General features: G+C 37.5%; 1 protein-coding gene across 1 annotated transcript in view; it reads right to left on the minus strand.

Moving 5' to 3' along the window:
* LOC100654989 (charged multivesicular body protein 1B2) overlaps positions 1 to 24,758 on the minus strand; it is a 56,440-nt gene extending 31,682 nt beyond the window's left edge. Inside the window, exons 1-2 of the mRNA XM_064278608.1 lie at positions 23,767 to 24,758; positions 1,508 to 1,605 (exon numbers count right to left, since the gene is read on the minus strand). Of these exons, the coding sequence (XP_064134678.1) occupies positions 1,508 to 1,605; positions 23,767 to 23,782 (114 nt within the window). The 5' untranslated portion in view covers positions 23,783 to 24,758. The remainder of the gene's footprint in view (positions 1 to 1,507; positions 1,606 to 23,766) is intronic.
* Between the last annotated feature and the right edge of the window lie 2,866 nt (positions 24,759 to 27,624).

The raw sequence follows: 27,624 nt of genomic DNA on the forward strand, positions 1-27,624 counted from the left end.
TATGCAGTGATAAAGAACAATAATGAATCTGCAGAACATCTTACAACATGGATGACTCCGGATGGCATTATGCTGAGTAAAATAAGTCAATAAGAAAAGGACAAATATTGTATGAGACCACTATTATAAACACCCAAGAAAAGGTTTACACACAGAAAAAAGCAATCTTTGATGATTATGAGGGGTGGGGAGGGAAGGGAAATCACTAACTAGGTAGTAGACAAGTGTTAACTTTAGTGAAGGGAAAGACAATACACGATATGGGGAAAGTCAGCACAACGGATCAAGGCAAATCCATAGAAGCTTCCTGGACACATCCAAACACCTTGAAGGACCAAGTTACTGGGGCCAAGGGCTGGGGACCATGGTCTCGGGGGACATCTACGTCAACTGGCATAACAAAGTTCATAAAGAAAATGTTCTACATCCTACTTTGTTGAGTAGCCTCTGGGGTCTTAAAAGCTTGCGAGCCGCCATCTAAAATGCCTCTATTGGTGCTATCACATCTGGAGCAAAGGAGAATGAAGAAAACCAAAGACACAAGGAAAATACTAGTCCAAAGGACTAATGGACCACATGAACCACAGCCTCCACCAACCTGAGTCCAGAAGAACTAGATGGTGCCCGCCTACCACCACTGACGGTTCTGACAGGGATCACAATACAGGGTTCCACAACACAGTGGGAGAAAAATGTAGAACTAAATTGAAATTCACAAAAAAAGACCAGACTTGCTGATCTGACAGACACTGGAGGAACTCCCGAGACTACGGTCCCCAGATACCCTGCTAACTCAGAACTGAAGCCACTCCTGAAGTCCACCTTTCAGCCAAAGATTAGACAGGCCTATGAAACAAACAATAACACACATGAGGAACGTGCTTCTTAGTTCAATCAAGTATAGGAGGCCAAATGGGCAACACCTGCTCAAGAGCAACGACAAGAAGGCTGGAAGGGACGAGAAACCCGGACGAATAGACACAGGGAACCCAGGGTGTCAAGAAAAAGGGGAAGAGTGCTGACACATTCTCGGGATTAGAACCAACATCACAAAACAATTGGTGTATAAATTTTTGAATAAGAAACTAATTTGCACTGTAAACTTCCACCTAAAACACTCTAAAAGAAAAAAAAATAAAAAGACTAGAAATTAAAATCAGCCAAAAGTATTAAATATTATTCTTAAATATGGCTTTTATACTTCTCAGTAAGAGTGGTTTTTGGTACAAACCAAAGGACAGTCTTTAGATTTAGGTAACATAGAACAGTTTCATTCTGTCTTGTGGGCTATCCTTGCACATATAAATAGTAATAAAAAAATCATTATTGACTATGAAAGATGATAAATAATTTATTTAAAGAGATTAGGGTTAGAATGCTAAAGCCAGTTGTTAATCTTTATTCAGTGTAAAACAAGATGTATACAACTAACCATTCTGTTAATTAATGATGCATCATGATCATTTCATAGGTTAAAAATAGAAGTAAAAACCTAAAAATGGTTTACCTTTTTAATCTTAGCCTTTTCAGCCTTTTCTTCTTTATCACATTTATTGGCATTTCTATTAAGTTCTTTAGCAGCAAACTTCAAGTTAAATAGGTGTTATGAAACATATGTTAAGGATATTCAAAAAAACCATTTCCACAACATGATTACCTGTAAATGAGAAATTAAAATAATAAAATTTATCAGATAGTGTTATTTACACCAACTATTCAAAAAGTTTTTCAGGAAACAGATCAATTTGTGTCTCTTCTACACTTGCTTTCCATTAAAAAAAATAGCCTTAATCAAATTAATGAGAGAAATATATTTATTAATTACATAAAGGGAAAAAAAAAGTAACTTTACAGTGAAGAAACCTGGTAGGCGCCACCTTAACCAAGATTAACAGCACCAATAATAAGACTTATCAACATAATTTTACCATACCTTCTGATATGATGCACTGATTATGGGTACGGTATCACTTCTATGGTGTTCTGCCACGATGATAACCTTTACCTACTCAAGAGAGAATATCAGACAAACCCAAAATGAGGGACATTCTACCGTATAACTGAACAGTGTACTCTTCAAAAGTGTCAAAGTCATGAAAGACAAGAAAAGACTAAGGAACTGTTACGGGCTGGAGGAAACTGAAGGAGACATGATGACTAAACATAATGTGGGATCATGGATTGGATACTGGAACAGAAAAAGTACATTAATGGAAAAATTGGTGAAATTCAAATAAGGTATGTAATTTAGTTAATAAAATTATACCGATGTTGACTTCCTTTTCTTGATAATTATACCATGGCTATCTTTTTATGTAAGATGTTAACATCAGGAGAAGCTTAGTAAGCGGTATATGAGAACTACCTGTACTATTTTTGGAACTTTTCTTTAAATCTAAAATTACATGGAAGATAAAGGGTTTAAAATTAAAAAGTAAAATAATTATTAAACCAGGAAAAATATTGGGAAGAAAGTATGTATTACAATAAGACCACAATGAGCAATACCATCGATATTTCATTTTGAAGATACAAACAAAAATAAACAAATACATGTACACTGAAATGACAAAGCAATGTAGATTTAAAATCTAACTGGTTGTGCCATGATTAAATCACTTGTTAGGAAGAATCTATGGGTTTTCTTTCCCTTAGAAAAATGGTAACTTTTACTTTTTTAACTTACTTCTTCAGGATATGGAAGGGCTCCTATGGAACCCTACAGATATAGGGCTCTTTTTTAATTTTTATTGTGCTTTAAGTGAAAGTTTACAAATCAAGTCAGTCTCTCATATAAAAATTTATTTACACCTTGCTATATACTCCTAATTGCTCTTCCCCTAATGAGACAGCACACTCCTTCTCACCACCGTGTATTCACATGTCCATTCAGCCAGGCTCTGATCCACTCTGCCCTGTCATCTCCTGTCCAGACAGGAGCTGCCCACAGTCTCCTGCGTCTACTTGATCCAAGAAGCTCACTCCTCACCAGTATCGTTTTCTATCCTATAGTCCAGTCCAATCCCTGTCTGAAGAGTTGGCTTTGGGAATGGTTCCTGTATTGGGCTAACAGAAGGTCTGGGGACCATGACCTCGGGGATCCTTCTAGTCTCAGTCAAACCATTAAGTCTGGTCTTTTTAAGAGAATTTGAGGTCTGCATCCCACTGCTCTCCTGCTCCCTCAGGGGTTCTCTGTTGTGTTCCCTGTCAGGGCAGTCATCCGTTGTAGCCAGGCACTATCTAGTTCTTCCGGTCTCAGGCTGGTGTAGTCTCTGATTTATGCGGCCATTTCTGTCTCTTGGGCTCATAATTACCTTGTGTCTTTGGTAATCTTCATTCTCCTTTACTCCAGGTGGGTTGAAACCAATTGATGCATCTTAGATGGATGCTTGCTAGCGCTTAAGACCCCAGGCGTCACTCTCCAAAGTGGGATGCAGGATGTATTCTTAATAGATTTTGCTATGCCAATTGACCTAGATGTCCCCTGAAACCATGGTCCCCAAACCCTTGCCCCTGCTACGCTGGCCTTCGAAGCATTCAGTTTATTCAGGAAATTGCTTTGCTTTTCGTTTAGTCCTGTTGTGCTGACCTCTCCTGTATTGTGTGTTGTCTTTCCATTCACCTAAAATAGTTCATGTCTACTATCTAATTAATGAATAGCCTTCTCCCTCCCTCCCTCTCCCCACTCTTAACCATCAAATATTTTCTTCTCTGTTTAAACTATTTCTTGAGTTCTTATAATAGTGGTCTCATACAATATTTGTCCTTTTGCACCTGACTAATTTCACTCAGCATAATGCTTTCCAGATTCCTCCATGTTATGAAATGTTTCACAGATTCATCAGTTCTTTATTAATGTGTAGTATTTCACTGTGTGAATATACCATAATTTATTTATCCATTCATCCATTGATGGGCACCTTGGTTGCTTCCAACTTTTTACTATTGTAAACAGTGCTGCAATGAACATGAGTGTGCATATAATATGCTCATGTAAAGGCTCTTATTTCTCTAGGATATATTCCAAGGAGTGGGATTGCTGGATCATATGGTAGTTCTATTTCTAGCTTTTCAAGGAAGCACCAAATCGATTTCCAAAGTGTTGTACCCTTTTACATTCCCACCAGCGGTGTATAAGTGTTTCAGTCTCTCCACAACCTCTCCAACATTTATTATTTTGTTTTTTGGATTAATGCCAGCCTTGTTTGAGTGAGATGGAGTCTCATTATAGTTTTGATTTCCATTTCTCTAATGGCTAATGATCTTGAACATTTCCTCATGTATCTGTTAGCTATATGAATGTCATCTTTAACAAAGTGCTTGTTCATACCCTTTGCCCATTTTTTAATTGGGTTGTCTTTTTGTTGTTGAATTTTTGCAGTATCATGTGGATTTTAGAGATGAGATGCTGATCAGAAATGTCATACCTAAAAACTTTTTCCCAATCTGTAGGTAATCTTTTTACTCTTTTGGTGAAGTCTTTGGATGAGCATAAGTGTTTGATTTTTAGGAGCTCCAGTTATCTAGTTTCTCTTCTGGTGTTTGTGCATTGTTAGTAATGTTTTATATACCATTTATGCCATGTCTTAGGGCTCCTAGTGTTGTGCTCATTTTTTTTCCCATTATCTTTATCGTTTTTGATTTTATATTTAGGTTTGATCCATTTTGAGTTAGCTTTTATTTTTTTTTTATGCATGGTGTGAGGTGTGGGTCTTCTTTTATTTTTTTGCAAATGGATATACAGTTATGCCACCACCATTTGTCAAAGGGGCTGTCTTTTCCCCATTTAACTGACTTTGGGCCTTTGTCAAATATTAGCTGCTCATATATGGATGTATTTATGTCTGGATTCTCAATTTTGTTCCACTGGTCTATGTATCTTTTGTTGTACCAATACCAGGCTGTTTTGACTACTGTGGAGGTATAACAGGTTCTAAAATCAGACAGTGTGAGGCCTCCCACTTTGTTCTTCTTTTTCAGTAATACTTTACTTATCCGGGGCCTCTTTCCCTTCCATATGAAGTTGGTGATTTGTTTCTCCATCTCATTAAAAAATGTCGTTGGAATTTGGATTGGAATTGAATTGTATCTATAAGTTGCTTTTGGTAGAATAGACATTTTTACAATGTTAAGTCTTTTTATCTATGAGCAAGGTATGTTTTTCCACTTATGTAGGTCTCTTTTGGTTTCTTGCAGTAGTGTCTTGTAGTTTTCTTTGTATAGGTCTTTTACGTCGCTGGTTAGATTTATTCCTAACTATTTTATCTTGTTTGGGACTACTGTAAATGGTATTGATTTGGTGATTTCCTCTTTGATGTTCTCTTTGTTGATGCAGAGGAATCCAGCCAATTTTTGTATGTTTATCTTGTATCCTGATAATCTGCTGAACTCTTCTATGAGTTTCAGTAGTTTTCTTGAGGATTCTTTAGGGTTTTCTGTGTATAAGATCATGTTGTCTGAAAATAGAGATAATTTTACTTCTTCCTTGCCAATCTGGATGCCCTTTATTTCTTTATCTAGGCTAATTTCTCTGGCTAGGACTTCCAGCACAATGTTGAATAAGAGTGGTGATAAAGGGCATCCTTGTCTGTTTCCTTCCTCAAGGGGAATGCTTTCAGACTCTCTCAATTTAGGATGATGTTGGCTGTTGGCTTTGTATAAATGCCCTTTATTATGTTGAGGAATGTCCCTTCTATTTTTTTTTTTTTATCATGAATGGGTATTGGACTTTGTCAAATGCCTTTTCTGCATAGATTGATAAGATCATGTGGTTCTTGTCTTTTGTTTTATTTACATGATTGATTACAGTAACTGTTTTTCTAATGTCGAACCATCCCCGCATAACTGGTATGAATCTCACTTGGTCATGGTGAGGTATTTTTTTGATACACTGTTGAATTCTATTGGCTAGAATTTTGTTGAAGATTTTTGCATCTAAGTTCATGAGGGATATAGGTCTATAATTTTCTTTTTTGTGGTGTCTTTACCTGGTTTTGGTATCAGGCATATGGTGGCTCAGGGAAGGAGTCTGGGAGTATTCTATTCTTTTCTATGCTCTGAAATATCTTTAGTAATAGTGGTGTTAACTCTTCTCTGAATGTTTGGTAGAACTCTCCAGTGAAGCCGTCCAGTCTAGGGAATTTTTTGTTGGCAGTTTTTAAATTACCTTTTCAATCTCTTCTTTTGTTATGGGTTTATTTAGTTGTTCTACCTCTGTTATGGGTTTATTTAGTTTAGGTAGGTAGTGTGTTTCTAGAAATCCATCCATTTCTTCTAGGTTTTCAAATTTGTCAGAATACAATTTTTTGTAGTAGTCTGATATGATTCTTTTAAGTTCAGTTGGGTCTGTTGTGATATCACCCATCACATTTCTTATTTGAGTTATTTGCTTCATTGCCTGTTTTTCTTTTGTCAGTTTGGCCAATGGTTTATCAATTTTGTTAATTTTTTCCAAGAACTAGCCTTTGGTCTTTTTAATTCTTTCAATTGTTTTTCTGTTCTCTATTTCATTTAATTCTGTCCTAATTTTTATTATTTGCTTTCTTCTCATGCCTGAGGGTTTCTTTTGTCGCTGTCTTTCTTTTTCTTTTTTTAATAATTTTTATTGAGCTTTAAGTGAACGTTTACAAATCAAGTCAGTCTGTCACATATACGCTTATATACACCTTACTCCATACTCCCACTTACTCTCCCCCTAATGATTCAGCCCTTACAGTCTCTCCTTTCGTGACAATTTTGCCAGTTTCTAACCCTCTCTATCCTCCCATCTCCCCTCCAGACAGATGCCAACACAGTCTCAAGTGTCCAACTGATACACGTAGCTCACTCTTCATCAGCATCTCTCTCCAACCCATTGTCCAGTCCCTTCCATGTCTAATGAGTTGTCTTTGGGAATGGTTCCTGTCCTGGGCCAACAGAAGGTTTGGGGACCATGACCACCAGGATTCCTCTAGTCTTAGTCAGACCATTAAGTCTGGTCTTTTTATGAGAAATTGGGGTCTGCATCCCACTGATCTCCTGCTCCCTCAGGGGTTCTCTGTTGTGCTCCCTGTCAGGGCAGTCATCGGTTGTGGCCGGGCACCATCTAGTTCTTCTGGTCTCAGGATGATGTAAGTCTCTGGTTCATGTGGCCCTTTCTGTCTCTTGGGCTCATAGTTGTTGTGTGACCTTGGTGTTCTTCATTCTCCTTTGATCCAGGTGGGTTGAGACCAACTGATGCATCTTAGATGGCCGCTTATTAGCATTTAAGACCCCAGACGCCACATTTCAAAGTGGGATGCAGAATGTTTTCATAATAGAATTATTTTGCCAACTGACTTAGAAGTCCCCTTAAGCCATAGTCCCCAAACCACCACCCTTGCTCCGCTGACCTTTGAAGCATTCAGTTTTTCCAGGAAACTTCTTTGCTTTTGGTCCAGTCCATTTGAGCTGACCTTCCGTGTATTGAGTATTGTCCTTCCCTTCACCTAAAGTAGTTCTTATCTACTAACTAATCAGTAAATAACCCTCTCCCACCCTCTCTCCCTCCCCACCTCGTAACCACAAAAGTATGTATTCTTCTCAGTTTATACTATTTCTCAAGATCTTATAATAGTAGTGTTATACAATATTTGTCCTTTTGCCTCTGACTAATTTCACTCAGCATAATGCCTTCCAGGTTCCTCCATGTTATGAAATGTTTCACAGATTCGTCACTGTTCTTTATCGATGCGTAGTACTCCATTGTGTGAATATACCACAATTTATTTAACCATTCATCCATTGATGGACACCTTGGTTGCTTCCAGCTTTTTGCTATTGTAAAAAAAAGCTGCAATAAACATGGGTGTGCATATATCTGTTCGTGCGAAGGCTCTTATTTCTCTAGGATATATTCCGAGGAGTGGGATTTCTGGGTTGTATGGTAGTTCTATTTCTTGTTTTTCTTCTCTATTTGTTCAAGTTGTAGTGATAATTCTTTGATTGGCCCTTTCTTCCTTTTGTATGTGTGCATTTATTGATATAAATTGGCCTCTCAGCATTGCTTTAGCTGTGTCCCAAAGTTCTCCTAGGAAGTGTTTTCATTCTCAGTGGAGTCTATGAATTTCTTTATTCTATCCTTAATATCTTCTATAACCCAGTCGTTTTTGAGCAGGGTATTAAGAGTGGAGTTGCACAGCCAATTAGTTGTTGTCAATAAGGTGTATACCAGTAAAATGCTGAACTGACTAAAGTTGTGTGATGTATTTATAACAATCTCTCAGTCATCCAGCACTGCCATAACAGAAATAGCACAAATGGATGGCTTCCACAAAGAGAAGTTCACTTTCTCACAGTCCAGTAGGCCAGAAGTCCAGATTCAGGGTGCCAGCTCCAAGGAAAGGCCTTCTCCCTCCATCAGCTCTGGAGGAAGGCCCTTGGTCTGGAAGCACCTCAGTGTAGGAACCTCAGGTCCAAAGGACACACCCTGCTCCCAGCACTGCTTTCTCAGTGACATGAGGCTCCCATGTCTCTCCCCTCTCCCCCACATCCCAAAAGAGACTGGCCCAAGACACCATCCAGTCCTGTAGACCTCACCGATGTAACTGCCACTAATCCATCCCACTACATTATAGTGATAGGATTCAAAACACATAGGAAAACCACACAAAATTGTGGACTATCACACAATATGGAGAACCATGGTCCAGCCAAATCGACAGACACCTTGGGGGGGGGTGTGGGTGCACAATTCAACCCATGAGAAACAATGACAAAAAAAAAAAGAGTGGCTGCTGAGCCTACTTATGTACAGCCAAACACCTCATGGGATTTGTTCCTTGGTTTTGAAGTTTAGGGTCATGATTTCATGGGACATCCCAGTTACCTGGGCTAATAACCCTTTATTGCTTCTGTTCTACCACCAAGTTCTTTGCATAGTGACTACGGTCTTAAAAGCTTGCAAGTGGCCATCCAAGGCCTAACAATTGGTTTCTATCCGCCTGGAGCAACATAAGAAGAAGGCGAGTCAGGAATAGGAGGAGGAAAGGAATGTGTGGCTAATTGCCTCGATGAACAAATGTCTCCTTTGCCATGAGACCAGAAGAACTGGATGGTGCCTGGCTACCATTAATGAACATTTTGATCAAAGACTTTGTAGAAAAATCCTGATCAAATTGGGGAAAATGCCGAACAAAATTTCAAACTCTCACGGAATCCAGAATTTCTAGAGCCATGGAGGCTCATGAACACCTGAGATACTGCACTGAGATAATCTTTAAACCTTATACCAAAAATATCCCCTGAAGTCTTCTTAAAACCAAACAATAGTTTAGCTTAAGTAGTAAAGAATGTCTACTTTGAGCATTGTGCTCTCTTAAGATCTATCTATAAGGGATCAAATTGACAACAACAACTCAATAGATTGGATAGGAAACTTAGGCAGCAGTGAATTTATGTAAACGGGGGAGGAACAACTTAGAAAATGTGGGTGAGAATGGTTGCACCAACTCAAAGAAAGTAGTATCACTGAATTTTACATGTAGAAATTGTTGAATTGGTGTATGTTCTTCTGTGTATATTCTCAACAACAAAAATAAATTACATTAAAAAAAACTATATAGAAGTTGTGGTGAAATTTATTCCTTTTGCCTTGGTTCTTTGGAAAAACAGCTTGCGAGATTTTGCCCCTAAGCCCTGAGAAGCTACCTTTTCCCTAATTCTTCAGAGATGCAACTAGGTGAGGGGGTGGAGGGAATGGGGATGCTCTCAGGTTGTTTTCTACCAAAGAAAGTTAGTTCCTTTTATCCAGGTTGATTGACATTTCCTGGGTAAGCTATAAACAATTTGATGCTTGATATTTTTTGTCTAGCCCTAGGCTGCAACCTGCCCTATGATTGGTCTAGTTTATGTACCTTGAAGGGATTGGTCAGTTTATTAAGCAAAGTGAGTGATTTGTGGTTCACTGAGGGGATTGGTCAGTTCGTGGTCCTGCTCAGAGGGTCATATCTTGAAATTGACAAGAAGTTTGCTTATATAAGCAGCCAACTCCACCGAGCTTTAGAGGCAAGAAGAGAGAAGGAGCAGAGAGGAGGCAAGGAACCTCTTAAAAGAGCTGTAATACTGATCAAGGACTGTAACACTGAAGACGGTGAGGAGCCTGGAAGGGGCCCTGCGGCAGCGCCAGTGGTGACAGGCCTGGAAGGGTCCCTGCAGCAGAGTCGGTGGTGACAGCAGAAAGCTGTTGCTGGGAAAGCAGCTAAGAGAGCTGAGCAAGCTGCTACACTGGCTATGATTTGGGCCAGCTAGCACTAGAAAGGCCAATGGCGGGGAGGCCAAAGACATATAAGCCTGCACGGCTAAGAGGGGATGTGCACAAACAAGAGGAGGCCTGCAAAGCTGAGAGGGGGCATGCATGGCTGAGATGAAGCCCACATGGCCAAGAGACCTGACTTCAGCATGTACGGCCAAGAGGAAATGAGAGAGCTTGCTCGTACTGAAGATGGGAAGGATGTGCTCACTGCTTCAGGGAATCCTTCCAGGCTTCCCCTATGTGTTTCCTGATTCTGAACCCAAGTTGTTCCTGTTATTTCCGACTTGATCCTGATTCCAAGTTGTAGCCTGTTACTTCCCCAATAAACAATGTAACTGTGAGTATGGTCTGTGAGTTCTCTGTGGCCACTGCAAGGAATTATTAAACCCAGCAGAAAAGACAATGCCATGGGGGGAAAAGCTGGTGTCAGAAATGGTGAAGAAGATGGAGAGTATGTCTGACCTCTGCCTCATAGGAACTAGCTTTGTGCTGATCCTGGTTCTTATCTCTAAGAAATCTAGTCAAGCTCTGACACTACAACACAGAAGTGAAAATGAAAATGGCATTATGAATGAATCCCAAACATGCTGAGTAAAAGAAGAAACTGGTATAAGGTACCACACATATAAAATTTGAAAACATGCAAAACACAATTATATCTTAGGAACACATACATATGTGGTAAATTAGAAAGAAATGCATGGAATTTATAAACATCAATTTTAGTTGTTACCTTTGGTAGGAGAAAAAGGGAGGTAAGTTGGTAATGTTTTATTTTTTAAACCTTGTGGTAGGTACCATGTTTGTTTATTCTGTTTTGTATATTTGGGGGGGGGTAAGGATTACAATTTGATGAATTTTTAAAATTCAATTAAAATGAAAGGTTAGATTACGAGTTTATGGCCCTTGCTCCATGATGGTATCTTTGACTTTTAAAAGGGCGGGTTGTTTGAAAATTACAAACAAAAAACATGTATTATATGCTGTAGTTTTACACAAATGTATTTTTGTGTAAAAATAACATACTATTATATGGAAAGTGTAGCAATACTGTAACATGGATAAATTGAACCTGTTTGTGCTTGATGTAACTTTAAAATACCTCTCCTAGAACCACTGTTTTTATATGTTGTTCTTAAACTTTATGTATATTCTGTAGAAACACTAATTTGAAGTTTAGTATCAATAACTACTCACATTGTATTCCTGTTTATACGTCATGCTATGCACTTTTCTGTACTTCACTATAACCCTTTGTTTACAACTCTTTGTTGTCTGATTCTTCAACTAGACTGTGACCACCTTGAGAATAAGGGTGAGTCCTAACCAGTGCTGTATCATAAGCCTAGTGCAATTCTTCACATACGGTAACTACTCAGGATGTTTAAATAAATGAATAGTAGAAAAGTGTTTTGAAGTGGTATATGAAATGTTGGTGGGGGGACACCACTGACCCTGAACAAAAGAGTACTTGGTTACACATTTATAAAGTTTATATTAATAAAATACTGTTTATGTTTGTTATATATTAAGATCCCACATAAAATTTCATTCAGTAAAAAAAGGGTTTTTCAGTTAAAAGAGTTAGAAACCAGTGTCATGGCAGTTCCCAGAATTTATTTCACTTATTATAATTGTAAATAAATTGGAAACATAACATTATCAAACAATTATTTTGTCAGAATAAGGCATGCAAACAATGATTTCATAAAAGAAAATATATCAACATCAAAATTGTAGGAAAAACTGTCTACAAATGATAATTCTTAAAATTAAATATATTTAGCTTTACAAGAGCTCTTTTTACAATGTCCTTTTTCATTTTTCCCATTTTGACTTGGATTATGGAACCAAATTAGAGACCAATGTCACAATTAAAAGTAGAGTTCTTAAAAAAATGTAAAATTCTGGGCCCAACCCCTGGGATTTTGAATTTGATCTGGCAGGTCTTGGGAATCTGCAGTTGTTTTAAAAAGGCTCACCAGGTGATTATCATGCACATCTAGGTTTGATAAACACTAATTTAGTATTCCCAAAGGTCCCTGGGTGATGCACAACAGTTTATGTTCAACTACTAGCCTAAGGGTTAGAGGTTCAAACCCACCCAGCAGAGCCATGGAAGAAAGGACTGGCAATCTGCTTCCATAAAGATTACAGCTAAGAAAACCCTAGGAGCATTTCTGCTCTGTAACACATGCAGTCTCCATGAGTGTGAATCTACTTGACAGCAACATATTTGGTTTAGTTTGTTTCTTCTATAGGAAAACTGAAATGCTTCTGCTGGTGTCTACGATACATATATCTCATAAGACTCAGATACAGACCCACAATCTCTTATCCACATTTTCAAAATCTAAAAACATCCAGAAACTGAAAGTTACACATAACATTTGGTAGCAGAATATGACCTGACTAGAGATGACAAAACCTGATCTGAACTGAAAAGTTATTTATAGTCTTTAATTTATCCCACTTTGTGTTCACATGCTTCACTGAAGAAATACTAAAGTTTTATTATGGGGTGCTGCCCCAATCTCTGTTGGTTGTTGCTGTTAGTTGCTTCCGAGTTAATTCTGACTCATGGTGACCACATGTGTGCAGAGTAGAACTGCTCCAGAGGGTTTTCAAGGCTGTGACCTTTTGGGAGCAGATCAACAGGCCAGTCTTCCAAGGTGGCACCGGATGGGTTCAAACCACCAAACTTTCCACCAGCAGTTGAGGGCTTAACCCTTTGTACCAATCAGGGGCTATCCACCCCAAACCCTTCTGGAGATATAATACAATATATAGCACAAGCGACTTATGGTCTTTCTAAAATTTAAAGACGTCTAAATTCTGAACTGAATATTAAAATAAACGGTAACTCAAATCTAAACCTGTTTCCCTGTATACAGTTATATTTTCAATCCCTGTATACAGTTATATTTTCAATCACTCATTAGATGAAGGAGTGGATACTGTTTAAAATTCATACACCCTAACAGCATAAAAGGACCTAAAAATGGGAAGGCAATTTTTTGTTTGTTTTCTTTTAGAAAGGCATCCCATGCATTTAATCTCCTGCATAATCAAATTATTTCTAAGTTCACGTTAGCAATATTTTCTCTTGAACAGTCTAAAACTTTATACTCTTAACTAATTATAAATTAAATTTTAAAGTAACTCAAAGACTTAAAAGAGTAATTTACTTTTCGTTGCCAGGAGAGACATTTTAAATATGAAAGTACTTCATACAGTGCAACAATGACTAATACAGTATGGAAATATTGACTAAATCATAATTACTAACAGTTCTGACAATTATAGCCCTATTATTTCATTTATTTTAGTAAATCCAGAGTAAGAATTCAGTCCCATAAAAGCAGAAAGTATGCACTCACACACACAAATACAGTCAAGAACTTTTCAATTTAATAAATTTTAAATATCAAGAGGCTAGACCCACATTAGGTCCCTAGGTGGCACTAACGGTTTGTGCTTGACTGCTAACCTAAATGTTGGCTGTTCAAACCCACCCATAGGCACTGTGGAAGAAAAGGCCTGGCGATATGCTTCCATTAATATTACAGCAAGAAAACCCCCTGGAGCAGTTCTACTCTGTAACACATGGGGTCGCCATGAGTTGGAATGGATTCAACAGCAACAACAGACCCACATTAAGGGCATGTAAACTTTTACCAAACTCTTATTCCAAATAGTTTTAAACATCCAGAAATGAATAAAGAGCTGAATTCCCTGACCTCAAGAACCTTACGCTATAAAAGGGAAGACAGACAAAATTATCACCAGTTTCAGTACAGTATAAGGATGTGCATGTGAATCCACAGAGGACTATCTATCGTCTTATTCTATGGAATTTTTCTGGAAAGAGGTGATGTTTAAGATTAGTCTCAAGGACCGGAATTTGGTTAGGAGGAAGGTGGTAGGGAGGGGAAGAAAAAGGGTACAGTTGGCGCAGAAACAATGTATGTAGTGTCAGGGAACTAAGGTGGGGGCCAGCATCCCTGAAGCACAGGGTGCTGGAACTTGGCAATACTCAACACCTAGTTTAAGGCTTCAAGAATCATAACCAATCTATAAATGTTAATGAATATTAGTGTTCAGTCTTTCTCAACTTTCGTTCCATCAAAAATGAAGTATTTTCTGGTAAGGAGTGAGCTTCTTGGATCAGGTGGACACTTGAGACTATGTTGGCATCTCCTGCCTGGAGGGTAGATGAGAGGGTAGAGGGGGTTAAAAGCTGGCGAAATGGACACGAAAAGAGAGAGCAGAGGGAGAGAGAGGGCTGTCTCATTAAAAAAAAAGAGAGAGAGTAATTGGGAGTATGTAGCAAGGTGTACATAAGTTTTTATGTGAGAGACTGACTTGATTTGTAAACTTCCACTTAAAGCACAATAAAAATTGCTTTAAAAAATGATGTATTTTGGCCAATCTTTTCAGTGGGGGAAAAAAAAAAAAACAAATGCTGTCTTAATAGCAACCAGTTTGCCAAACTAAACCCATGATTAGTCATCGAAAGAGATTATTTTAAAAAAAAAAGACTCCAGGTATTTATAGTCAGCCAAATATCTAAAATATTGTATAGTATATTAACTCTGTTCATAGCTCAATTTAGTAGCTCAGTTGATGCCATCATTTTCCACATCAGAAATCTGTTTATTTCTCCCACTTCAATATAAAGGATATTCACTTATTATAGTGTACATAGAAGAATATTATTAGAATAGCGGAAACTTGAATCTAAGGATCTTATACTCTAGCTCTAGAAAGTATCCAAGAGCTAAAGACAAAGTTTTAAATGTAAGGATGTTTTCATTTCTGGTCCAGGGCAAAAGATCCATCACCAGAAAAACACTGGTGTTAGAAGTTGCCGAGGCTGTATTGACACATCTGAATATATTCAACAATGGCGGTTCATCACCCTTTACTGCAAAAAGGAAACCCTATACATCAAAAACAATTTTTCAAATGACTCAGTGGATTTCTACTTCTATTTCTGTCACTGCTGCTGCTGTTACTGTTACTACTACTATTGTATTACTACTATTAAACATATTATCTTACTTAACTAACATTCTCAAGTACTACAGTGTTTCACATATGGAGACATTTCTTAAGCTGACATTCAGTATCACACTTTAAATCCCCAAACTATTTTTTATCAATTTTTTATTAATAAAAAATTTTTAAATGATTTGCATTCTTCGAGTAATCCACAAAATGGTACATTTTCCTTATCACCCAGGACTTATATTCTAGATGTTAATAGCTGTATTTCAATGCAATGGTTGTTTTTGTTTCCTCCCTTGATGTCAGACTGTCAATTGTCACTTTTCCTATCTGTACACCTATGTCGTGTAGTCCTCTCTCTCTCTCTAATATAATGAGATCTGAGAAATCAGAAAAGCAGTATGTCAGAATTTAGAATAAATTAAAAGTCAGTAAGTTCTGACTTATAATGACAGGTAGGGAAAAGAACTCACATAGTCAGAAGCAGAGCTAGGACAACAACCCAGTTAGTTCCCTCATTCACAGTTCACTGACCTTTTCAATACCTGATCCAGATAGTAGGATCCAGGAACCTGATACTTAGCTGGAAGTTAAGTGCCTCATTTTGCTGGGCTGGATTTATATAGCCCTGTTTTTTTGTGAGGTGTAGCACACACTACCATGCTGAATTCCTGGATAATATAAACAATGATGCTGACTCTGAGAAACTAGTTTCAAAAGCCTCCATTAACGGCAATGGATTTGGCTCCCCTTCCTGCGTAAATTCATGCAAAAGCAAAAACCCACTTGACCCTTGGAATTGATAAATAAGAAAATCGTGAATTATCTGAATATTTCAACAATTTCAAAATTTCTGAAAGGACTGGTTCCCTATCTTCCAATTGTATAAAATCAAAATTTAAAATGTTATATAATACAGGTATACTCCTCAATAGGGAATTTCCACCAACCAGACTTGTGTTCAAGAGAATATTGGGTAGGCTTTCCCTATAATTTTTTTCCCTATAGTGTTGTACAGATACATGATTTTTCAAATATTTCTTACAACAAAATCTAGACTCTCAATATGTATATAAAAAAAGTGTTGTTTGCTGTTGTTGTTGTTAGGTGGTGTCGAGTCAGTTGACTTATAGCGACCCTATATACAATAGGAGGAAACACTGCCAGGTCTTTCGCCATCCTCACAATCATTGCTATGCTTGAGCCCATTGTCACAGGCACTGTGTCAATTCATCTCGTTGAGGGTTGTCTTCTTTTTCACTGACCCTCTACTTTACCAAGCATGATGTCCTTCTCCAGGGACTGATCCGTCCTGATAACATGTTCAAAGTATGTCAGACGTAGTCTCGTCATCCTTGCTTCTCAGAAGCATTCTGGATGTACTTCCTCCAAGACAGATTTGTTGGTTCTTTTGGCAGCCCACAGCATATTCAATATTCTTCGCCAACATCATAATTCAAAGGTGTCAATTTGTCTTCGTTCCTTATTCGCTGTCCAGCTTTTGCATGCATATGAGACGACAGAAAACACTATGACTTAGGTCAGGCACACCTTAGTCTTCAAGGTGACATCTTTGCTTTTTAACACTTTAAAGAGGTCTTTTGCAGCAGATTTGCCCAATGCAAATCATTGTTTGATTTCTTGACTGCTGCTTCCATGGGAGTTGACTATGGATCCAAGTAAAATGAAATCCTTGACAACTTCAATCTTTTCTCCATATATCATAATGTTGCTTATTGGTCCAGTTGTGAGGATTTTTGTTTTCTTTATGTTGAGGTATAACCCATACTGAAGGCCATAGTCTTTGATCTTCGTCAGTAAGTGCTTCAAGTCCTCTTCACTGTCTGCAAGCAAGGCTGTGTCATCTGCATAATGCAGGTTGTTGATGAATCTTCCTCCAACCCTGATGCCCCATTCTTCTTCATATAGTCCAGCTTCTCAGATTATTTGCTCAGCATACAGACTGAATAGGTAAGGTGAAAGGATACAACCCTGACACACACAAGTAGTTCTGCCTAACCCTAAGACTCCATCAAACATAAATGACTTTCACTGTGATTTCCTGAGGCACTGCAGAAAAGTGAACAGAGCACAGACTTTGGAGCCCAGCCCATATCCTTTATGTTTACAAGCTCTGTGGTTTACTTAGCTTTAATTTCATCTTCTATAAAATGGGGATAATACCATCTACCTTCAGTGTTGTTTTGGGGATTTATAATAATATATGCAAAACACCAGCACAAAGTTTGGCACAGAGTAGGTGTGCGATAAACAATAGCTATAATTATTACCCTTTCATGAATTTCCTAAATTGTCTATCTTATTTGGTTACGGTTAACATGGTTAGTCAGGAAATAAAAAAGTCATTATATTTCTTTAAAACATTCTACATGGTTTCATTTATTTACAATTACACTGCTAAGCAAAAGATAGAAATCAGCTGTATCTTAATAAATTATTACTTTAAAAGTTTAAATAAATAAGAATCATTAGGCTTCAACATATTCATTTTATATATATATAAAGGAAGACTTGCTTTAAGATAGGTTCTTAAAAGCAGAACTGAATTCAGTCAGCTTCCTGAAGAAAAATTGTTATAGTCAGTTTATTACTAGAAATTCCAAGTAGAACTTTCATATCCACCTGCCTGTCTGAAGTAAGTGGAGAAATATCAAGTAAATAAAAGTTATTCAAAGAGAGGAGGGCAGAAAGCTATTAGATTCCAAGTGCCAACAGCAGGATTATACAATCCTCTGGGTACATGGAAGTAGAGGTTGAGAAAAGAGAGTAAGGGGAAGGAAATAAAAGCGTTCCACCAGCAGCTTCCCCAGAATAAAGCAGTGGTACCAATACCATAATTTTTATTATTATTCATACAGTTGATGAAAAAAGGTGGCATTATGCATCCAGCTTTTCCCTCTTTCAGCTCTTGAGCATCCCTTCTATTTTTGGGAGGTAGAATTTAGGATCATAGAATCACAATAAGATTATCAGAATTGAAAGGAACTTTAGAGATCAATTCATGTAACCCCTCATTTTACTGATGTGGAAAACGGAGCACTGAATCTAAAAGATGGGTAATGGAAGAGAAATTGCTGAATAAAAGAATAGCGAGGAACTCAAATCCAGTTCAACTCATATTGCCCTTTCTGGATTTTTAACTTTCACGGTGAATTGCTCAGAATTGGTTCTCAATGGTGTCAAATGATAAACCATAAGTAATTCTCACATTCAACATTTCTTGTTAAGTGCAACATCCTAATGTCTATCCAGGCCATTAATTATGAACAGTGTCAGGTAACAATTAAAAAGCAACATGAATTATTAACTTGGTCAAAAATACATCACAAAATATACACCAATTCAACAGTTTCTACATGTACAATTTAGTGACATTGATTATATCCTTTGAGTCATGCAACCATTCTCACCACCCCCCCCGAAGTGTTCCTCCCCCATCAACATAAACTCACTGCCCTCTAAGGTTCCTACCTAATCTTTTCAGTTGCTGTTGTCAAACCGATCCCATATAGATAGTTCTCGAAAGAACATAATGCTCAAGGGACGCATTTTTTTTTTACTAGTTAAGTTAAACCACTGTTTGGTTTTAAGACTCCAGGGGATATTTTTGGTTAAAGGCCTAAAGATTAGTTTCAGGCATTCATCCAGCCTCCATGGCTCTAGAAATTCTGGATTCCATAAGAATTTGAAATTCTGTTCTATATTTTCGCCCTTGTGATCAGGATTCTTCCATGGAATCTTTGATCAAAATGTTCAGTAATGGTAGCCAGGCACCATCCAGTTCTTCTGGTCTCATGGCAAAAGAGACAGTTGTTCATGGAGGTAATTAGCCACACATTCCATTTCCTCCTCCTATTCCAGACTCTCCTTCTTCCTCTATTGCTCCAGGTGAATAGAGACCAACTGTTGTGCCTTGATGACCACTTATAAGCTTTTAAGACCCCACACACTAGGCAATGAACTAGGAGGTAGAATAGAAGCACTAAATACATTATTAGGTTAATTAACTAGGATGTCCCGTGAAATCATGACCCTAAACCTCCAAACCAAGGAACCAAATTCCACGAGGCATTTGGTTGTACATAATCAGCCTCAGCAGCTACTTTTCTTTTTCTTTTTGTCGTTGTTAATATGTCTGTCATACAACTTTTGCCAATAACAACAAAATAAATAATTTTTTTAAAAAAGATTAGGTAGGAAATTTAGGGGGTGGTGAGCTTATGTTAATGCAGGAGGAACAACTCAGAAAAGGAGGGGGGGAATGGTTGCCCAACTCAAAAATGTTATCAATGACAATGAATTGTACATGTAGAAGCTGTTGAATTGGTTATGTTCTGCTGTGTATACTCTCAACAACAGCAAAAAATAAATTATAAAAAAAGCAAATTATTTCTTTGGGGGAACAAAAATCTATTTACTTTTTGTTGGGAGTCTCCTTTTTATGATTATAAAAATTTCAAAATTCAAGAAAAAAATACATTTGTCAATACTAGCTAAGCCTTAGAGACTCTAATATGTAATCACTTCTGCTTTCAGATTTAAAGTGATTCGTAAGACTTCACACATAACAGACATTTTTAATATAGCGGGCAGTACTTGCCTATAACACAGTTTTAGTCGCCTCGGTCACTGCAAAAGGAGCCAATGATAACAATCCAGCTTATAATACCCCCTTCTCTAGTCTCAGAGCGTCTACAGTACTTATTATCTACTTCATTGGTTCTTAATCTTTTTCAGATTAACATTTCTTGGAGAAAAAAAGACGACAGCTATAGATATTCTTCCCAGGAAAATGCATATACTAACATATAAAATTTTGCATTCAATTTCAAGATACTTAGTTAAGTCCATGCATAGGACCAAGAATCACTGTTTTAGCCTTCATCTCTGGATGTATTACCTTGTATTGCTATTTATACCCACTCATGTATGTCCTGGTTCAAATAGATCAAAAAAATGCTTGAGGGTGGGGATGGAACTTATAACCCTCTGTATCCATAGCCCAAGTACATTGCCTCACCCAGAACAGAGACTTAAATATGTTAATAATTAACTCTTAACAGAGGTCATGTTTCTATATTGTGTCCAGTATGGGACAAGTAAGGAGTCCTGGTGGCACAGTGGTTACAGTGTTTGGTTGCTAACCAAGAAGCAAGCATTTAGAACCCATCAGCCTCTCCGTGGGATAAAGATGTGGCAGTCTGCTTCCATAAAAATTTTCAGCCTTGGAAACCCTATGGGGCAGTTCTACTCTGTCCTATAGGGCCGCTATGAGTTGGAATTGACTCGATGGCAATGGATATGGTTTTATATGTTTTATGGGCCAAGTGCTATGCAAGAAAATGAGTATTCAAAGATGAACCCCATCCTCAAGGAACTAAGTCTAATAGAAGAGCCAGATAAGTAAATATGTGATTATAATAGTGAGAACAATGCTAAAATGAGGGGGGAAGAATAAATGGGGAAAAGAACACAGAGTAGGGACTCACGAAAACTGGTGCTCTCAGATTTCTAGGTTTGGTGGAAGAGGGCAGGTGAGTTAGGAGACTAGGAAAATGACAAAGAAAGCTTCCTAGAAGTGAATTATGTTTGAGCTGAGTCCAACAACAACAAAAGGAGTTATGAGTTAACTAGAAGAGAAGTAAAAACAGAGAAGAAAACTAGGAGCATCATCCAGGGAAATACCCCATAATTATTTCTCTAATATTGTTTCAGAGCCCTGGTGGCGTAGTGGTTAAGAGTTATGGCTGCTAACCAAAAGGTCAGCAGTTCGAATCTACCAGCCGCTCCTTGGAAAGCCTTTGAGGCAGTTCTACCCTGTCCTACAGGGTCGCTATGAGTTAGCATTGACTTGATGACACCTAACAACAACTTTGCTCCGTTCCTATAATTAATGAAACCCTACTCCCCAAACACAATGCACAAATATTGAACACACATTGCTATTAATTTAATACTTGTAAAACACTTAGACAAATATGTTACAACAAACAAATTATGACCTTCCCATTGAGTTCTTTAAAATGAGATTTGGCCTAAACCACCAATGCAAATTCAGTGTTTACCTGTTCAAAGACAGAAGTCAAAATTACCATGCTAACTGAATCATGTTAGCATAATTAGTCTTCTTATATAATACAATAATGAGATTTTTGCATTTTCTAAAAGTGACAAACGTGTTAGTCAAGTTTCAGTTATTTATTTATGAAAAACAGGTCTGATTCCATGTGTCATTTTCCTCTTCTCTACTCCAAGAAAAAGGTCTGGATTCTGTGTAAATGAACCAAGAGAAGTAATTACTGCCAGATGGTATGAAACAAGTTAAACCCAGGGCTTCCAACTGGTTCCTTCTGGTTTGAACCCCTGTTGAGAATTTGCATTTCTACCCCAGATACACTTAAACAGAATATACAGTTTAACAAGATCCCCAGGTGATTCTTACGTATAATAAATTTTGATAACTGCTGCTCTACTAGTGGTTCTCAGAACTGGTCCCTAACCAGCAGCATTAGCATTGCTGGGAACTTGTTGGAAATGCAAATTCTCACCAGGGGTTCAAACCTGAAGGAATGTGTTCAAAGCCCTGGTTAAACCTCCCTATTTCCTTTGATAGGCTGAGGGCAAATTAATAGCTCATTTTTGATATGTATTATACTACTGAATACAGTACCATTAGCTCTGATTATAGTCAGGCATACCTTTCAGTGAAAGAAAATTAGTAACTAATTACCTTGTTATTGGAAATCACACAACATAGGCTTAAAAACAAAAGAAAACCCGTTGCAGTAGACTCAATTCTGACTCATAACTACCCAATACGACAGAGTAGAATAGCCCCAAAGGTAGGCTTAGGAAGAACGAAAACAATTTGTGTTATTAGAGTAGGGAAGAAAAACACTTTTACAGCTCTTACCTCAAATCCTTCCAAAAGGTCTGAGAAAAGTAATAGCAACTTACACTGTATTTTCTCATACTTAACAGCACGTTGAAAACTTTACAATTTAGTACACATTTCCATTTCATTTTATCTTCCCAACAGCTTTATAAGGTTGGCATGTCACTTAGTATGTTTTACAGATGAGTAAACTTTACATGACTTTCCCTAATCAAATGTTTCTCAAGAGTTCGAGCTAGGATTAAAAACTGATCTTCTGACTCAGTTCAGTGCTCTTTCCTTTGTGATGCTGCCTAAAAATTAAAATCACCTTGTACGATTACACTTTCATAAGTTATCCTTTAAACTACAGTGATAATGGGCTTCTTAGTCATCCACTCTGTTCATGAAATGACCTCTTTCTGCATCTCTTCAAAGATTCACATTTTAGACTTGGTTTACCTTGGCCCTGGTGGTGCAGTGGTTAAGGGCCTGCTGCTCACCAAAAGGTCTGCAATTCGAATTCACCAGCTGCTTCTTGGAAACCCTATGGAGCAGTTCTATTCTGTCCTACAAGGTCACTATGCAACAGGCTTGGGGTTTTTTTGTTTGTTTGTTTCGGTTTGGGTACCTTGGACAGTCAGCATGTGATATGCTATCAATTTTCTCAGGATAATTTAAATAATTTAATCCTCTCACCTAATGTCTTTCTGTATTTCAGGTTTACAAACTAATGAAGCCAAAAAAGCTTTAACATGGGCTATCAAACAATCACTATTACCCACATTTTGTCATTTTGCCATGTTTCATTCAATAGCAAGATACCAAGCAACAGTACTCTTCTACAATGCCAACTCCTGAAAGTAGGAGGAAATACAGCGGCATAGAGATCTTGTTACGGTATTTCAGTTGAGAAAAACAATTTAATTCTTCTCAAATTCAGGGCTTCACACAGCTCTTGGCTCCAAATCTCGACCTCATTTCTTAAGTGGGAACACAGACGTGCAGTAACTGATTGAATTTTATAGTTTTAGGGAACCTTATGACTTTCCTCATGTTAAATCAGATTATTAACAGTTTATTAATAAGTGATCTTAGTTTGGAGGGCTGCATATTAAGCACCTCATTATCAGTCACTTTCATCCCTAAAAATAAATGCAGTTCATTAAACGCTATTTACCCTCGTATTACATTCAAAACCTACCCCTTCACTTCAAACCTTCGGAAGAGAGCGGTTGTTCTTTCCACACCATTTCCCCTCGATTTCAAAAAAGAGGATAAATTTACTAAAAGGACAGGTGCATTAGCCTTCAGTAAAGACGGGTTCGTCCTCAAGATTCTTCTCAAACCAGTCCTGCGCCTCCTCTCACCCTTCCCAATGCAGTCCCCATTTACCCTGATTCTAGAATGGTGGCGGATATTAAAAAAGAATAAAGATGCCAGAGCCTACCGATCTGCATCAGTGCCAGTGCCCACATGCCTCTGCAACTGAACCAAAAAGGTGACCACCAGGCGCCTGTCAGATCCCCAGTCCCTATCCCTCCCACCTCCCCTAGGCCCTAGCAGCAGCTTCTCAGAAGGGAAAGGATACTCTCCATATTCGACATGGTCCCACGACTTGTCCGGGAGGCGACAACCAGGGATATTGGCACAGGTTTGACGGGAAAAAAAAAAAAATTGATGGGAGGACGCTCGGAATCCCGCACTTGTCCTGAACTGAAAAGCTGCTCGGCGCGTTTGTTTGGAATTCCACTTCCTGTTTCTCCTCCCAGGCCAGCCGATGGGTGGAGCCTTCTGGTGCCTGAGGGGCGGGGCTGGGGCGGTGCCAAAATGGCTGCCGCGAGGAGAGGCGGTTAGGATGGGCTCGAGTCGCTTGGGGGCGTTGGGGGACTCGAGGGCAGGAGGTTACGCCCCTCCTCCTTGCGTCCCTCGCGTGCACCTTAGCCTAACCCCAGCGCCTAACGGTTATCGTCACCCAGCTAACCTTTTAGTTCTTTCTTTTGTCTTACTCTGAACTCTTCTTAAGCTTCCGCCCCACCTCTTCCCTCAGCTTTCACACTGTCCTTGACCCCTCATTTCTGTTCTCAGAGCTTAAATCTTAACGGATGGAGGAGAAAGGTATAGGGCTTTTTGAAATACTTTATTATTATTATCGTGTGAAGTAAGGACCTAAGGGACTAGCGGGGTTGGTAATTTTGAGTTGGGAGGTTCAGTTGAGGTTTTAAAAAGAATCATGATCTTTAAAATTTTAGGCTAGACCAAAACCCTAAGAGGTGAAGTTGCTTTGAAATATATATACCTACTAATTGGATTTTTTTTTTTTTTTTACAGCAGACAGTGTAAGATAGGAAAATTACAAAATCTAAACTATAATGGGAGGGAAGTTAATCGAAATAGTAAATAGCAGTTGGCGTTTTATATGTGCTTTATTAAAACGTCCGAAGGTAATTCGCTAGACACAATCCCTAGACTTAAGCGAAGCAAGGGGATCTTTGGCATTGGTGTAGCTGCATTTCGATTCAAAACTCTTGGAAATTCCAATGAACAGCTAAGAGATACTACTTTGGAAAACAACTACCGTAATTATTTTAGCCTCTAACGGGAATTCGAGATGTTCGGCTTTACATTTTTTCCCTCTTTAAAATTTCAATATGTGGAGTAAATAATGAGTATATAATTGGATAACTTCTTTTTTATCTTTAGGATAATTTCTTATTGAACTAAAAATGGTTCCAAAAGCTGTGGTTTTACTCTTTTTTTGTTAATGATGATTGGTAGGTTTCAGACTGTTACCTAATTCTAAGCCCTTAATGGTTAAGTACAAGGTTCCAGGGAGGTACAATCTAGAAACCACTTACTTCCACGGATGAAACTGCAAAAAGGTTATTTTTATTTTTTCATCTCACTTTATGCATGTTTGAGATGAAAGACTTACAGAGACAGAAAAAAATTAACAAAACAGATTTCGTTGTGATGCCCGTTGTTTTATTACTTTCCATGTATTTCACTGAAAAAGTTTTTGTTATAAAGGTAAAATTACTGTCTAGGAAGACCTCAGAAATAACTCCTAGATGCTTAATATTTGTTAATAATATCTTTAAATCCATATATAGACCTGAACAATCCAGAAAAGCTTAAGAATTTATAAGTTTTTGAGTTCTTAGGGTCGTGCTTAGGGAACCTATAAGCCTTTTTTAAAAAGTGCTTTGCATATTGTGGAACTTCTTCTGAGAGGGATGCCTAGGAGGGTATCAGTTGTTCAGTATTAAAATATGAAAATATCTGTTTCAGTTGGGAAGTTATTGATGTCCATCTTAAGTAAAAAATAAAACAAATACATAACCTATACCTTTGATATACTAGAAGATTAAGAAATTGTTTTTACTTTTATGAGTTGTGAACTAATTATCACTCCAGAAATTGCCCCCATATTTTTTTCCTTGGATATCTGATTTCTGAAGCTAGGTTAAGAAATATTTTCTTAATCTTAAGCCCAGTAATAGAACAATTTAAAGTATATGTGTATTCAGTTATACATACCTGCTGCTGTTGAAAACAAGAACTTGAAATCTGTTAACATCATGAACTTGTGTTATTACAGAGATAATATGGAAAGGAAATACTTAATATAAATTTTATTAGCTTTTTTATTAAATATTGAATGCTTACAAAATAATGTTTATAAAATATGCATGCAAAATAAATATAAAGAAAAGCAATACAGCAAACACTCGTGACATATCCAGTTTAAGAAAAAAAATCATTTCCTATAAAGTCCCTTGTATACCCCTTCCTGATCACATTCCCTTCCTTTTTAGAGACAAATTGCTGTCTTAAATTTATATATTTTTCCCTGTTTTTCTTTATAGTTTTACTGTAGTATTTGCATCCCTAAACTATACGTTGGAAACCCTGATGGCGTAGTGGTTAACAGCTACCGCCACTAGCCAAAAGGTCGGCAGTTTGAATCCACCAGACACTCCTTGAAAACCATATGGGACATCTCTACCCTGTCCTGTAGGGTCGCTATGAGACGGGATCAACTTGATGGCAACGGGTTTGGTTTGGTTTTAAATTATATGTTAGTGTTTTTTTAGTGTTTTTGAACTTTGTGTAAATGAAATTATACTGCTTTTCTTCTGTGAATCAGCTTGTAACTCATAATAATGTTCCTCATTCATGTTATTGCCTGTAGCTATGGTTCACTCATTTTCACTGCTGTAGAGTATTCCACTGTACAAATGTATCATAATTTATTCATCTAGTCTCCTGACAATTGATAATTTTGTTATTTCCAGGTTAATGTAGCCTCCAAGAATATATTAGTGCTGTATTAACACAAGGAGCCCTGATGGCACAGTGGTTAAAGTGCTCAGCTGCTAACCAAAATGTCTGTGATTTGAACCCACTTTCTCCACAAGAGAAAGATCTGTAACTCTTTCATAGAGATTTACAGCCTTGAAACCCCTATGGAGCAGTTCTGCTGTGTCCTATAAGGCTGCTATGAGTTGGAATCGACTCAACAGCAGTGGATTTTGTTGTTGTTGCTCTTGCTATAGTAACACATACACTTATGGTCAATAATTTATTTCCCTAAACTTGTCAGGATGAAATCTGGACATGCTCATTATATCACAGTAATAATTAAGATTAACTTTTTTAAAGCCACATGTAATCATTAAAAATATATTTTAACTTTCTTGTCCTAGGCACAATTATTCATTATTATATTTATTCATATTTCTTATTGTTTTGATTTATCGTGTCTCTTGGATTTGTTTCTTCCTTGATTTAAAATACCTCCTACCCTGTCTCACCTAAATAGGCAGCTACCTTTTTCATCCTTTACCCTTAGAACAGGGCTGTAATGATACAGATGATAGGTGTAGGATCTACATAATTGTTATTTGGGGATCTAGTTAGTTAACTTTAAATATGAAGCTTTAATGGAAGCAACAGCCATTACATACTGATAAATGCAGATATGATAAATTTCATCTATGGATACTTAGAAGGATTTGTTTTAAAGGATCTGTAAAATTTACTGGGATGATTAAGATGTAAAGAATCAATACAGCATCTTAGGTTAACTCAGCAGCAGTTGAATATGTTAAAATTTGACATGAGCAAAGCTAATGTAAGTTTTGAAATAATTCCTCCAGGAAATTGAGTTATTTCTAAGTTCTCTAATTGCTTTGCAATCCAGTGTGTTACAAAGAATAAATCTCACTCTTCTTTTGGTTAAAAAACATTTATAAAGACAATCGTAGTTGAGAATGTAAATTGCTTAATTTTTAAAATTTTGATTGTTTTGTTACAACATTTTTGTCATCTTTTAGCAAGTAATTTCAAGGTGATTAGAAAATTAAATGGTAGATGAAAAACTTTAATTTAAATGGAAAGAAAGGTTTACACTGAATATGAGCATGGGGTAGTATATAGTATTTCT

This window comes from Loxodonta africana, chromosome X, assembly GCF_030014295.1.
Source record: "Loxodonta africana isolate mLoxAfr1 chromosome X, mLoxAfr1.hap2, whole genome shotgun sequence".
In the NCBI taxonomy this organism is placed as follows: Eukaryota; Metazoa; Chordata; class Mammalia; order Proboscidea; family Elephantidae; genus Loxodonta; species Loxodonta africana.